This window comes from Morone saxatilis, unplaced genomic scaffold (genome assembly GCF_004916995.1).
Source record: "Morone saxatilis isolate NCDOM2014 unplaced genomic scaffold, NCSU_SB_2.0 Contig21, whole genome shotgun sequence".
NCBI classification, from domain to species: Eukaryota; Metazoa; Chordata; class Actinopteri; family Moronidae; genus Morone; species Morone saxatilis.
The window spans coordinates 11330907-11345266 of NW_023339774.1; the positions used below are offsets into that span (position 1 = coordinate 11330907).

The window sequence follows — 14360 nt, forward strand, 5'->3', positions numbered from 1 at the left end:
TAATAATCCCAGTGGGAAATAATTTTTGTTACAAACTCCAGATATACAAACAACATATATTAAAAACATATATATAAATATATATATAACTATATATAAAAGATAAAATGTACAGTTTATTAATGTGCAAAAAGTGCTAAAAATAGGGGTCTAATATTAATAATGTGCATGTAATAAATCATATAGCCTATTAACTATTTTAGAGATTCTGATTAACTGGAGACAAAAAATAATCCATGTTTATCATAAACATTTGCATATAAAAATACGTTAGTGGTTTTTTTTTTTGCCATTAAAAAAAAACCCTAGTTTACTTGTATTTGTATTTGTTAATAATAGCAAATATGGCTGTGACGAGCAGTGTTCAGTTAGATGCCACTAAATCTCAATTCTTGAAAAAGTTTGATGGATTTATAATTTCTTTTGGAGTATTTTTTGTGTTAATTTAACAAGATTAACTTTTGTGTGTTTGTAAAGTGTGTATAAGTGTGTATGTCTGTGTGTGTGGTGGAAACTATAAGTATTATTTTACATATAAAGATTAATCTTTGCACTTTATCAGTCAACCTTTAGTTAGTTCAGCTTTGGTACTTTTATGTGTTGTCTCACGTTCAATTTTGAGTAATCTTTAAACACATAATCTCTCATAGTAGAATAAAATCACAGACGTTGACAGACCGTGGGAACAAATTTATTTCTATTTCGTCTCATGTACAGAAAGAATCAGTTTACAGTTTACAAACAACTGACCAGGTTTATGAAGCAAATGATTTTACTGTATAGGATGAAGGCCTACAGTTCAATCCTCCCGACCCTCACGTGTGTTGTACTACCAAAAAATATATAAAATAAAAATCCAACAAAAGGAAGGTTTAACGTGTCCTCTCAAGGATCCAGTTCACAAAAAAACCTACTGAGAAAACAGATTTTCCTCATGTGAAACAAACAAAAACAAGCCAGGATACAGCCACAAATGCACAACTCATAATTAATTCCATATCTGGTCCAAAAAACGTACATTTACAGCAGTGGGACACGACAGTTCAGTAGGAATCATGGCTGTTTTTTATTCTTCAGACTCTGAATTACATCACATTTTCAGTTTGTACTGTAGGCTACTGACACAGGCGTATGAACAGCAAGCAAATGGTGAAAAAGGACCAACAAGTCAGCGTGACTTTTTTACAGCTTTCAAGATTTTCACTTCAATAAATCAACCTGGAAATAAAAAACAACAACAACAAAAAAACACCGAGACGACGCAACGCTGGCGCAGAAACGTGCAACAGGCAAACCGAAAAGATAAATCATCAACCGGCCATGGAGACAACGAGGGGCCGAAAGGCAGCACCACGTTAAAATATAAGCCACAGTCAGAAATAGACCACGGCCTTTATTCGCGCTACGTCGCCCGGCAATTGACACAGTTGCGTCTCCGGGTTGCCAGATATCGTCGCATCCTCTGAAATAATCATCGGCGTGTTTCTTGGCCGCATAAGGAAGGAGGTGTGGAAATATACGGAGCTAGAGGGATGATTTGACAGTTAACAGACGTATAGTTACGAGCAGGGAACATAATGTGTAAATAAATGTAGTTTCACTGACATTTGGTTGATTTGCACCGTGTAGAGTCGAACCTGCATCTATTTCACACCCTGCTGTATCAACATCAGTTGAGTCTATATTTGCTTAACTTATCGAAGCATACTGATGTCTTTATAGCTCAAACAAAAGGTTGTACGAAGGCATGCAATATTAACAATATGAGCATTTTAAAAATTATGAAAATAATGTAACTTTTCTGTTCCAAAATGATAATAAAAATGACATTTTCAGCTCTTAAACCTTTGTGATTATAACAATTGTGGCCTTTTTTTACTAGAGGGGGTCCTCAGAAAAAAAATGGGAATTAATAACAGATTATCATTAGTTTATTGTGATATTAGGCTGTGTCGCCTAATTCACATTTTACTCTTTTTTTTTACATTTAGTTTAGATTAAAAAAAAAAATCCTTTGTCTCGTTTTAAATTATGCATGTGAATGGCCAGTTGTTTTCTCTAAAGAGGGTTTGCTGACAAACCTGGCAACCAGCGCATCTTCTTGTTCTGTTCCATCACTGAAAGCGGGCCGACCATCTGCTTTTCTTTGTGTGTGAAATCCTTTATTTCGGATGTTTTAGGTTATATGTTAATGTTGTCATGTTGTGAAGAAATATAATAAATTGTTGTTGTTTATGTCTAATAGAGCCGCACATGTATGGGCATCTTTTTACTGACACTGACTGACAACATGTTGTTGTGCTGTAGGAGTGAAAATACCGTCAGTAGGCCAACATGACTCAACATAAATGTTTCTCAGGCTTAGAGAAAACGTGGATGTTGTTACTTTTATTCTTTTTAAATCAGACATTTAAAAACGTGGTTATGCTCAGTGTTCAGTTCAGCACCCAAACGCTGCAGGAACCAGCTGGTTTAATCCTGCAAGTACAAACTCACGTTTCAGGAAAATGTAAATCACATCAGATTAAGGTCAGATTCAAATATTCACAATGAACACATTTACATTACCAACGTGTGTGTGTGATCTTCAACTGCTCACTGATCAGGATTGTACAGACATTTGTTATAACCTTTATTTAATATCTAAGAGAGGACAACAATGAATAATGTTTGTTTATAGAAAAACATAAAATCTATTAGGCTAAGGCCAAAATAATAAACAAAAACACACTAACTAGAGAACAAAAGGCTCGACTGGTCTACAGGATCAAACTGAAAAACAGAACAAAAATACTGAGCTCCATACCTAACAACACAGGAGACAAAGACAAAGCTAAATAACACCAACAAAGCGTCCTTAAAGTTATCGAGACTAATTCAACAAGGCACTTCTACAAAATAGTCACACCTTACGTTTACGTTAATTGAACTCAAAAAAGTAGTAGCAGTTTAAATTTAAAATTTTAGTAACGCTAACTCAGATTTTTAAGTTAAAACATTCTTGATAAAGGAACTTTACTAGAATTGACACGGCTTAGTCACAGAAACATTCCTATTAAAGTACTTTTTACACATTTTTTTCACAATACAAATAAAGATTAAAAAATTAAGTCAGTGTCACTTAAAAAATGTTTGAAAAAAAATTTCAAGTAAAAGCTGCGTAATCAAGAATGTTTTAACTTACAACTTTGTGTTACATTTTTTTTTCTTAAATTAATTATTAGGTTTAAAAAAGATAAACTAAACAGAACTGTATGAAAAACACAGTTTCAACAAGCTCAACAAACAGCTCAGTGGCGAGGAGCACTGGTTCTGGGGGTTGATACACTGAATATCAAATGTTCAAATCGGTGATTCAGGCACTGATGTGACAGCTCTCTTCCAGGAAAAGGTCAGAGGAGAGTCTGTTGACGTAACAGTGTCTCTCCTCAAACCAAAGCCTTTATCTGGATAAATGAATTAAAACACGGATATTGAGGAGGAACATGCTTCCTGATATCAAACAACAAACCCTACAAACACAATGTTAATATAGTTAACTAAAAACTACAACTATAAACTACAACTAGGTGTGAAAAATCATTTTAGTTAACTCAAATAAAAACTAAACTAAAACTAGACTTTAAAAAAATCTAAAACTAAACAAATTAAAATTAAATACAGGAAATGTCTTTAGTTTTGGCCAAATTTGTCAACACAACAAGCACGAGGAGGTGTTGGTACATGTTACTGAGACTGCGATGTCTACATGACTGTGAGTCAATTACCTTCACACATGTTGTTTGTATTGCAATCCCCCATATTATAATAAAAAAACTAAAACTAAAACCAAACATTTTCAAACAACACAAACAAGACTGAAACGAGCTGAACCAATCTGGAAACTAAACTGAACTGAAAAACAAACACTAGAATAACCACCCAGATGCTGTATCCGTCTGACAACCAGTGAAGTAGCAGTTTACATTCATGTCTGTTGAGACTATTGAGAATATTTGTGGAACCGCTGTGCTCTCTAACAAACCAGCCACCACCAATGAAACCATTGTAATGAAGGATACGTCATCAACAGAGCGCCTGTAGAATATAACACACTTTGGTTTCCAAGGATAACCTGCTATTTATTTATTCTAGCTGGGAACAAACCTTTTGGTTCTAAACTGATTTATTTTTGTATTTTAAACTCACTCACAGGATCACAATTAGTTAAGTACACTCACATGATTTGTGAAATCCAAAAGAATGGAAAGATGAAAGCCTGTACTGTGTTATTGTTATTGTTTATTAATTGTGTCAGTCAACATGTTTGTGAAAACTGCCAATTCATTCTTAAATTATATCTTCTGTTGCTAAGTTATATTGTTGGGAAATGGACATTGTGACGTCCCGTTATATAATATATATATATATATATATATATAACTGCATCTTTTGATTATTTCTAAACATACTGCAAGGTTTTAAAAGAAGAGCTCAGACTTCAGAGTTCAATTATCTTCATTTGAATGCATGCAAAGAGGTGCTGTTGCAGCCCTCTGATTTGTTTTTATTTTACATTTACAAAGATGCTCTGCTGCTGTTTGCATGTATGAATTTCACCTGATGAAGGATCAACCTTATATCTTGTTTTTACAGTCATATATTCACAGGAAAGCACATAATATGATATAATTGACTAAAGCTTAAAAGGCACAGTATGTAATGTCTACTACCGGGGCTCTCTCACATCAAACAATTTAACAACCATCATTTCTGAAATCTATCTGACTGCTGACTCAGACAGAAATCATGTTCACAGACGAGGTCATGTATTTATATTTAACTCACGTTACGTTTAGTCACGTTTGCTGACTTCCTTCCTCACTCCGATTCATCCCGTGTTTGTCCAGAAGCGACCAGTGGGACTAGAGGGGATATGATGCCACTGACAGGCGACCAAATGAAGCGTGTGAAGTAAATGATTAATGCAACAAACAGAGTTCAGAGTTCAGAAGAATCACAAAAATCTATTTCAGTTGAAAGGAAGGAGCTGTGAGCTGTTATAGTTTGTAACATCCGATGGTAAAGGGAGATTCTCTCCTGAACATAACTTATCTCGACTTGGTGACGTACACGACTTCCTTCCGAGGACACAAAAGTGTTTCTGTGTCTTGTAGGATTTTACAATTTGTGAGATAACCACAGCTCTGGTCAGGAAATGGTCACTAATACGGGGCAAAGGTCAACACATATAGTCACATCAGAGGAATTTGCCCTCACAGCCTTCAGTGACTATGTTAGATGTACTTAAAATTAAAGGAAAACAGTACATTGGAGCATAGTAATGTGTGCAAAAATATACTATTACAGAAAAACATACATGAATGATACATTTTGTTCTCCTGGTTTGAACATTTGGGACGACACAAGTACCCAACAGAGGTCACTTCAGACCCTTTTAATATGTTACACATTATATCTTTAAATCCCTCAGGCTCTGGGCCAGTCTGTTGAGCTCCTGCGACAGAGCCGTGACCGTATCCAGGATCTGTGTCTTGTCCTTCTCCTCCAATCGAGCTTCACAGCGCTGAGCAAACTTATCGGGATGCCACAGCGCCTGCTGCTTCCGGAGCATCTTACGGAAGAGCGGCAGGTCCTTTCGGTCCACGCCGTGCAGCATCACGTCCACCATCTCCTGCACTGTGCCTCGTGGAGCCGGCCAGGGGATGTCGCTGTAGCTCAGCTTTGTGCTGACAGATGAAGAGCCAGCATTAAAAGTAGCCGCACACCCTTCGTCGTACCTGCGCTTCTCACCCTGCCGAGCCTCTTCCTCTTTACGTGCCTTCAGATGATCTCTCTCCTGTTTGCTCTTCCAGCTTCTCCATCCAGAAGACGACGGCGTTCCACCTGTGGCATTTCGCATTTTGTCGAAATACTCATTTCTGATACGTTCAGCCCAGTCCTTAAAGTCTTCATCGTCATCATCATCATCATCATCAGGAAGACCATCTATCGCTGTGAAACAAATATGGCAGTGTCATTATTATGGAAGTCTAAATACAATTCAGCATTAAAGAAGGAGTTTAAATTTACCATTGAATGCTTTAGAGAGCTCCACAAACTTCTTATTTATCTTCTCAAGCTCTTCAGTCAGAGATCTCAGGTTTTCTGTAGTCTGTGAAGAATATTAGGAAATTATTATTTAAATATGATCAACCACCAAAAAAAATACAGATACACAATTGTTATTGTCTGCTCACATGTGACTCTGAAGCTCATTCACAAACATTTGTTTCATAGAATCAACACTGAAAGCACAACCAGCACAAAAACACCAACATCCCTCTGTCTTTCAGTTATACCCTCAGTTAATTAATAACTTATAATGTAAAAATAAAGACATATAGTTGAAAATGTTTCTTAAGACTTCTCAGGCTGTTCCACATCTGTTCTGTAAATCACTGGTTCCCAACCTGGGGGTCCAGACCCCCATTAGGGGTCGCCAACCTTCATGAGGGAGGCCTTCTTAATTTTAACGGGTGTAGGAAAATCTTTAAAAAAAAATCAACAGTAGGCCTAGTCTATATCTTAGCATTTAATGAATTTTTCTTAAGAAAACTAAACAAAATTGTTATTTAAAGTTTATATTATTATTCACGTTATAACTTTTAAATGAAGAAGGAAACACTGATTCTGCCCAATAAGAAACATGTTAAGTTAAAGATGATTGTTTCATTTTCTTTTAAATACATTAAGGAGAATTGTAAAAAGTTCCTAAAAAAATATAAAGGATGCAATTATCATATATAATCTGCTTAAAGAAAATAATCCAAAACACTCATTTTACAAACTACCTGCAGTTACTGTTACTAACTGTACAGTTTACAGTTGTTGTTCTGTCCTGTTGTTGTTATGAACATAATATATTATATTATATTTCATATAATGTGAAATATCCAGAATATATGTCACTTAGTCGAGGGTCACTGGGTTTTTTCAATGATAGATAAGGGGTCCCTTTAGGAAAAAAGGTTCAATCTAAATCAATAATACTAAATACAATTATTTTGTAATTGCTGGGTTATTATACAGTGGGTAACATCGATAAATACAGCAGAAAACAGTATCTGACTATAACATTGATTCTCATCTAACTGTCTATTGTTACCTTTGAATGTTTCTTCCACATCTTGAGCATATCTTTAGGTGTGACTCCCGCGCTGTTGGGAGCATTCAAAGCATCTGGACAGCTGTTTCTAAGAGGCACCACCAGGTCCGTGTACGCTGCAGGAAAAACAAAAGCCACCACATAACAAATAATGCTTAACATTAAAATCCAGCTTCTCTCCCCCCTCCTGTCCTTCCTCACCTCTCCTCCCGCATTTAAACACCTCACTGACGGCCGTGTGTAACGCTGTGTCTCCTTTACGGTCCTTCTGGAGAACATCGGCTCCGTGTTTGAGCAGCAGCCGCAGCACAGCGTCCTCTCCCCGGCAGCAGGCGAGCTGCAGCGGGCTCCTCTCCCTCTTTCCCTGGGAGAAGTTCACATCCAGGTCCCGGTGCTTCCGCAGGTACGACTTCAGCTTCAGCAGACTGCCCTCCTCCACGTATCTCCACACCCGCTTCTGTTGGTGAGACAACATGCGGAGTGTGTATCAGACTGAGAGGTTAAAAATGTTGTCGTTTTAGATTGAGTTAGCTTCCGAAGACCTAATCCGGTCCTTCTCCTAAACAACTCCGAGGCTAACAACAGCTCTAGGTTCCGGGCATAGAAAGGTTCCGGTGTTGTCACTAGGTGTCAGTGTTGACTGTCTTTCTAAATCAGCTATTAATTGAAGCCACTTTTATTGATTTAACAGCGCACTGTAGCTGGACAGGATGCCCTGAAATGCAACTTTTACTCCTTCCTTCTCTTTATGATTGGAAAACAAAGCTGTGTACTCAGGAAGAGTTTTGGCACTACAGTGATTTTCTTCATACTGTCAGGACTCTGTTGCCATCTTCTACATGGGCCAATTACTCAGTATTCATAAGGCCTCCCTGCTCTCTTTGGGTTCCTGTGCCTTGGCCTCCTTTCAACATGCCACCTGTCAGGAAAATGTAAAGAGGTCATCTGTGTGCCCCTGTTTGTATGATCTTGTACATTTATTGCAAAAGTCTAGTTCATAATCTTTCTGTATGCACGGCCACTACATGATTGTTATGACTCAGTCTGTGGTGGTGTAGCAGAGTGATTGTCACAGCTGTCTGAAATCTGATGTCTTACAGGAGACGAGAGCTTGAGGACTGAACAAAGAATCATTATTTGATAGAAGCTATTAAATGTGTGGGCAGCAGAAAGGATCAAAGGTAGTTGTTTACAATGGCACCTGCATGTGTGGGTATTACACAGACTTTTTAAAAATATTATTTTAGGTGCATTTTGACATCTAGTATACAGCTTGAAATGAGAGCATATACATGGTCCCCTATTTCTATTTGTCTAGAGCTTCTTATGACTTTTCATGTGGTGCTGCATCAACTGTTTGCCTACATCTGTGATGAAAAATCTTTATTTAAAGGCTCCAAAAGCTAGAATTTGTCAGTAGTAGAGTTAATTACAAGGAAACGCAGTTGCTACTATTTCTATTTCACAGCCAACCTTTTATGACTTTATATGTGATGCTGCATCAACTGTTTGCTGCCATGACTGAAAATGTTTTGTATGTGAAAGCTTGAAAAATAAAGTACGATTTTTTATTTAAAAGCACTGCTTGGATTTGTGGGAAGTAGGAAGGGGATCACAGTAAATTATAGTTTTCCTAGAGACATTTTTTTGTCTTTTGGGCCACAATCCACAGAGCAAACACATCAACATGTTAACATACGTGACACACACACATACACAGAGGGAGAGTGTGTGTGTGGCTGCAATAACAGAGGACAGTTGGCAACACGTTTGCATAATTATCATAAGTCTACAAAATCTGCTCATCCTTAAATTATCTCTTCAGTCTATCATGTTAGATTAAAGCTTAGAATTAGATATTATCATCGTCACAGCAGTGATTACCTAAATCAATTAAAGCGGTAGCACACAGCCTCTCTGGGTGCTGTTCTTGCATAATTTCTTTCTTGCATGTGCAGCTATCTTTACCTGTGATCAAACCACTGCAGCTGAGCCTCTGAACTGGCTCGGTCTTGCTGCAGATGACAGGGCATCCATTTAGGCCCGAGTGAGGGAAGGATGCACAATGGAGAGGATAGAGGAGGGAATGAAGGGACACTTTGTGCCCTGTGAAGAGGATGATCCTCTCTGAGACTCACATAGACTCAACCGAGATCCGGAGTCACCCAAAGCTTGGGCACTTCCGACCTTTTTTGCAGTCGGAAACGACGTGTCTCCACTAACGATGAGTGCCTTTGTAATGTCTGACATGTCAGGAGAGACAGAGTGAGAGCAGAGAATGAGGGAGAAAGAGACTTCTGATTTGTCACCTCAGGTGTTTGAGTCACACGTTTACCACTGTGTATGTTTAAGCTCCTTTTCTTCTATAGTTCTTCTTTGTCGCACTCTCAGAGGAGACAACTTGTCACACAATTTGTTTCCTTACATAGGAAGAGTGTCTGAAGCAAGCACCCATGTCCTCCAAGACCTCAGGTGGAGCATGGATATTTCAGAGGGCCCTTAAAGCAGAGAGATGCCTCTGAAAGACAGGATATCCCCGGTCAGGAACACCTACCGTGCCCACCCTTTGCCTTTCCTGCCTGGCCTGCTGACTCCTATCCTGTCCGTGAGGTCTCTCATCCTCCTAGGACGTTTGCAAGGAGGAGCGCTGCAGGACCAGGCGGCAGGAAGCCGAAGATCCTTTAAGACGCTCCAGGGGTCAGCATCTCATCCTACCACGCTATGGTCAGACCCGGGTCAAGGTCCAGTCTGCTGGCTGTGCTACTCAGCCTCCATTGTTAGGACAGAGGAGAAGTGTGTGCACACTTCCTCTGTCTATTTTCTGCATGACCTGGTTTATTGGGCTCTGATTTATGATAGCTGCACATGTGTTTCTAACATACAGTAGGTGTGGCAGCAAGCCTGATTTAAAACAACACAAAGGCACGGGCTGTTTGTCATCCATTGATATGACAATGAACGAGTTAGGGTGGGCACCCCTATAGAAACTCGGCGTCTTACCTTTCCTCTTCAGTTTCTATTGATATACATCACTTGGTAAACAAACATTATCCTGTCTAGTGAAGAGTTTGGGTTTGACCTCACAGTCTGCATTGTGCTGTGTTTAGATCACCTCCAAAAAGTTGGATGATAATTGGTTTTAATACGTCTCTGTCCAGTCTTAAAGGCTCAGGAAATTAAAAAACAAAACAAACAAATATATATTTTTATACAATTTGATGACTTTTTGTAGGTTTTGTAGTAATAACTTGCCTGATCTGTATTGTTTCAGGGTGAGATGAGCAACAATTTTGCTAAGAGACTAAAAGAAAGTAAAAAATAAATCTGTGATTGAATTAAAAGGACAAAAGAATACAATGTAATTTAATTGCCATTTTATGCAGGGTTGTATAATGAAATTCAGCCTTGTACTTCCCTTATTTGCAAAGAATAAAACATATATACAACAATTATATAGAGTAGATATAAACAACTCTCTTACATAATGTAAGACAGTTTTATCCTTTGGGCTCTGTGCAGGGACCTCACCTCACCAGTATTAATGATGTTCGGTAGCTGAGTACCAATGATGTTTTGAGTGGTTTCAATCCTGTTTGTGTCTGGTTTCATATGGTCATTAATGTTAATGGTTTTAATTAAACAATTACTCATACAAAACTCTTGCAAGTGTTATATTACTATTTATTATACTACTGAATTATCACTTCCGATGCATTCATGTGTAGTCATCATTTTAATGTTCTATATTATAAGCTGATCATATGTTTTGTTTGTAAAGTCTTACTGCAATCTGCAAAGTAGCAACAAATGTCAAATACACATAGTGGAATAAAAAGAACAGTAAATATAAATATAAATACCTCTTTAATATAGTGGAGTAGAGGTATAAAGTGACAGAAAATGAAAATACTAAAGCAAGGTCCTAGTTATGTAGGATAAACAGACCTTTGTAGATAGAAAATACTTTGAATGGAAACTGTTGACTGACTATTTAACTGGTTTCTGGGGACAGAGGGATTAATGAGGACTTTTCAAACATTTAGTATATTATATAAACATTTAGTTCAAAGTAAAAGCAGATTTATGTTGTTATAAGTTATTAGAAAATGAAAATGGTTGTTTCAGGTGTTGACTGATGTCTACAAGATGCTATTAGGGTTAGTGGTATTAGTTTGTTATTTGTTGTCATTTTATGGGGCTTTGATTTTTGTTTTCAGACAACACTGCTGCTTATCTTTGCACAGACAAAACTACTGTTGCTTCGGTACAGGTGCAGATACAATAATGTTTCTGTCACATTATCAATATAGAAAACAATAGAATTTTAGTATTTAAATTTTTTTTAAAGTATTTTTCTGAAGGAAAGGTTAAATGATAATTTGTGCTCATGAATATTTGTAATAGAAAGCTGTTCTAGACATTTGTCATTTATAAGAGAGGGAGAAAGAAGACAGTTTATACCCTTGGGATGCCCCACGGCACACTGGGTTCCAGCACTTCATTCTCACACTCTGTTATTACAGAGGAATGAAAACATTTATGTAATCATTTCTGAACAGTCACAACACCCAGTCTATATAGGGAATCAAAGGGCCTAAATCCTCTTTTCTCTCACAACACTAGCTTTTGGCAAAGTTCATGCCATGAAATCTTTGTAACATGATCACATTAGCTTCATAAAACTTGAAAACCCATGAAAATAATCTATCCGGATTATCTTTCGCGGCAGGATTTGACTTTGATGCTGACAGGTGGAGGATAATGTGTCAAGTCATCTTGTAAAACATAGCTGCTCTATGGAATTAAAAAATGTACTGTATGCTGTTTCACCAATAAAACATGTTGTTGTGCAGACTCTAGTGCACAGATGGTGTCACAATGTGTAATTAATCAGCTGTTGGACCTCTATCTCAGATTTATTTCCTGTTGCAAAATACAACTGGTTTTCAGAAAATCCCCAGTCTTTCATATACAGACTTTCTAAAGTAAATTCATAGGTGTACTGAAGATTTTCTTTGCATGTCTGTGTTTGTACCATCAGATGAGATTAAGTAGAGCTGGGACAGTGATGAAGGCACCAGAGTGAATGTTGCTGCAGCTGTTGGTTTTCTCTCTCTTCCCATTCACAAGTACATTTTCAGATTTCACCTGTCTGACATTAAAGACACAGATAAGTTTTCCTTCAAAGAGGAGTTCAGTTTTTCCCATGTTTAACTAAATGGCTCGCCGTTGTGAACTGTAATTGTAGGTGATTTAGATTAAGCCATTCTCTGTCACATGTATTACACAGGGAGAGATAGTCGACTACAAATCAGTAACCAAGGATTAGTCCAATCCCTCTGTCTCCTTCTGTTGCTGATTATATCCTGTAAAAAGCTTATTACAGTCAAAATGGTTAATCATTGAATTCTAATTTAAAGCTCAACAATCTGTTGTGGTGTTTGTTTGCTAAAAACAATTCATTAAAATGTCACATGGTTAATTGTGATAGACTAACAACATGGAAACACACTTTTAGATGTATTTTGAGACATATTGGTACAGAAAAAGATTCCTGAGGTTCTGGTAATTAACCCATGGAAGACGTAACACCACTGGGACAAAGCCAAATGTCCTGTGGTTGATCCAATTTAGAAACTTTTGTACTCACTGATTGTTTGTGTGAGCGAATTGTAAAAGGAGAAGAAACAAACATGGTTGAAGAGGGAAACAGAAGTCGAACATGCATTTCCTGCAGACATATGCTTTGATTTCAGCCCTGCGAAACACAATGGGAGGCAGACTGCCTCCCCTCAGCAATGCACCAACAGGAAGAAGCACATTCACTGGATGGGAGAAAATACATTCCAGCAAGACTTAACAAGCTATCACAAGCAACAGAGTGAGACCATAAAGAGAATATTTGTTTTTTCAAAGCACCTTTTTTATTACAAATCATAAACATCGATTTAAAATAATGTGTATTCACAAAATGCTTTCATATATTTGTCAGGAACAAATTCATTGTCATTCTGGCACTCAACAAACTCATTCCTTCACACAGACACATACACACCAGCAGACTGTCAAAGCAGTCACCTTTTAATTGGACCCTCCACCAGCCTGAAAACATTTGTCAGCTGCCATCTGTCCGTCTGTCTGGGACTCCCTACCCCCCCTCCCACTATCTCTGTCTCTGCTTACAACACTCTTATCAGACTCCAACACCTCTTACTGGCTGGCACACCCTTCCTACACACACACACAAACACACACACACGTCACACTGCTGGCTGTGATGCAGATACTACAGACTGAGCTGGAGAGCGGGGTTGTCTGATAGAAATCACACCTCAAGTCAAGTGCTTACAAATGAATACAAGAACAGCGGGGGGCAAATACATGAGGAATACACTTCATCTGGACTTGAGGACAGAGTTCAAAGCTCAGTATTTTGCATAAAGTCCACAGGAGAACCAAGAGAAACACATGAGCATTTAGTCTTTTTAAAATACATTCCACTTTTTCAAAATAAAAAGAAATAGTTCATGGTTCAGGCTTGGTCCCCTGTATTAAGTAGTTCAGTTTTGCTGTCCTGCCACTGTAAGTGAGGCTGGAGCTTGATTGTGGTCAGACCCCAAAACCACGATCCTGATAGTCGTCTTCAGTAGTCCACAGAGTCAGAGAGGAGCAAAGGTGACACCCTGAAACTGACCACAGACGCTCTGCGGGCAAGCACCCAGCGCTGTAAAGTTTTGATTTACCTGCATTGTTTGGCATTGTTCACCTCTTCCCCAGCATGCATCTGGGCCCTCAGCTGTCGTCACACCTTCGTGGCCAGAGACTGAGCCTCTGTCTTCTGAGAGGACAGGGAGCTTGCGGGGCTCGCATGCAAGGACTTCTTCAGGTTGAGTAGGCACAGACACTGGGATCTGAAGCGCAGGTCGAAGAAGGCATAAAGAAAGGGGTTGAGGCAGCTGTTGATGTAGGCCAGGCAGGTGGCATACGGGTGAGCCAGCAGCAGGAAGCGTAGGAAGGCACAGGTGTCAGGAAACAGGTCCAGGTAGGAGAGGGCGTCAGCACTCTTTACGACATGGAAGGGCATCCAGCAGGCAGCAAACACCACCACCAGCGTGGTGATGATCTTCAGCAGCCTCCTCTTACGCTGGTCCTCTTTGCGCAAAGTGTTGAAGTGGCGGGTGACGGTGCAGCCAATGAAGCCGTAGCACACCAT

General features: G+C 38.6%; 2 protein-coding genes across 2 annotated transcripts in view; both read right to left on the reverse strand.

Annotated features, from left to right (window-relative positions):
* Positions 1-3366: 3366 nt before the first annotated feature.
* Positions 3367-7611, reverse strand: nfkbil1 (nuclear factor of kappa light polypeptide gene enhancer in B-cells inhibitor-like 1; the record flags this gene model as incomplete). The annotated part of the gene is given in 4 exon segments (XM_035667830.1): positions 3367-5994; positions 6073-6154; positions 7148-7263; positions 7349-7611. Coding segments are annotated over 4 exon segments (1003 nt in total), but the record flags the coding sequence as incomplete, so codon positions are not given.
* Positions 7612-13949: 6338 nt separating this feature from the next.
* Positions 13950-14360, reverse strand: part of LOC118332874 (apelin receptor B-like) — a 1173-nt gene continuing 762 nt past the window's right edge. The window contains exon 2 of the mRNA XM_035668310.1: positions 13950-14297. Within this exon, the coding sequence (XP_035524203.1) occupies positions 13950-14297 (348 nt within the window). The remainder of the gene's footprint in view (positions 14298-14360) is intronic.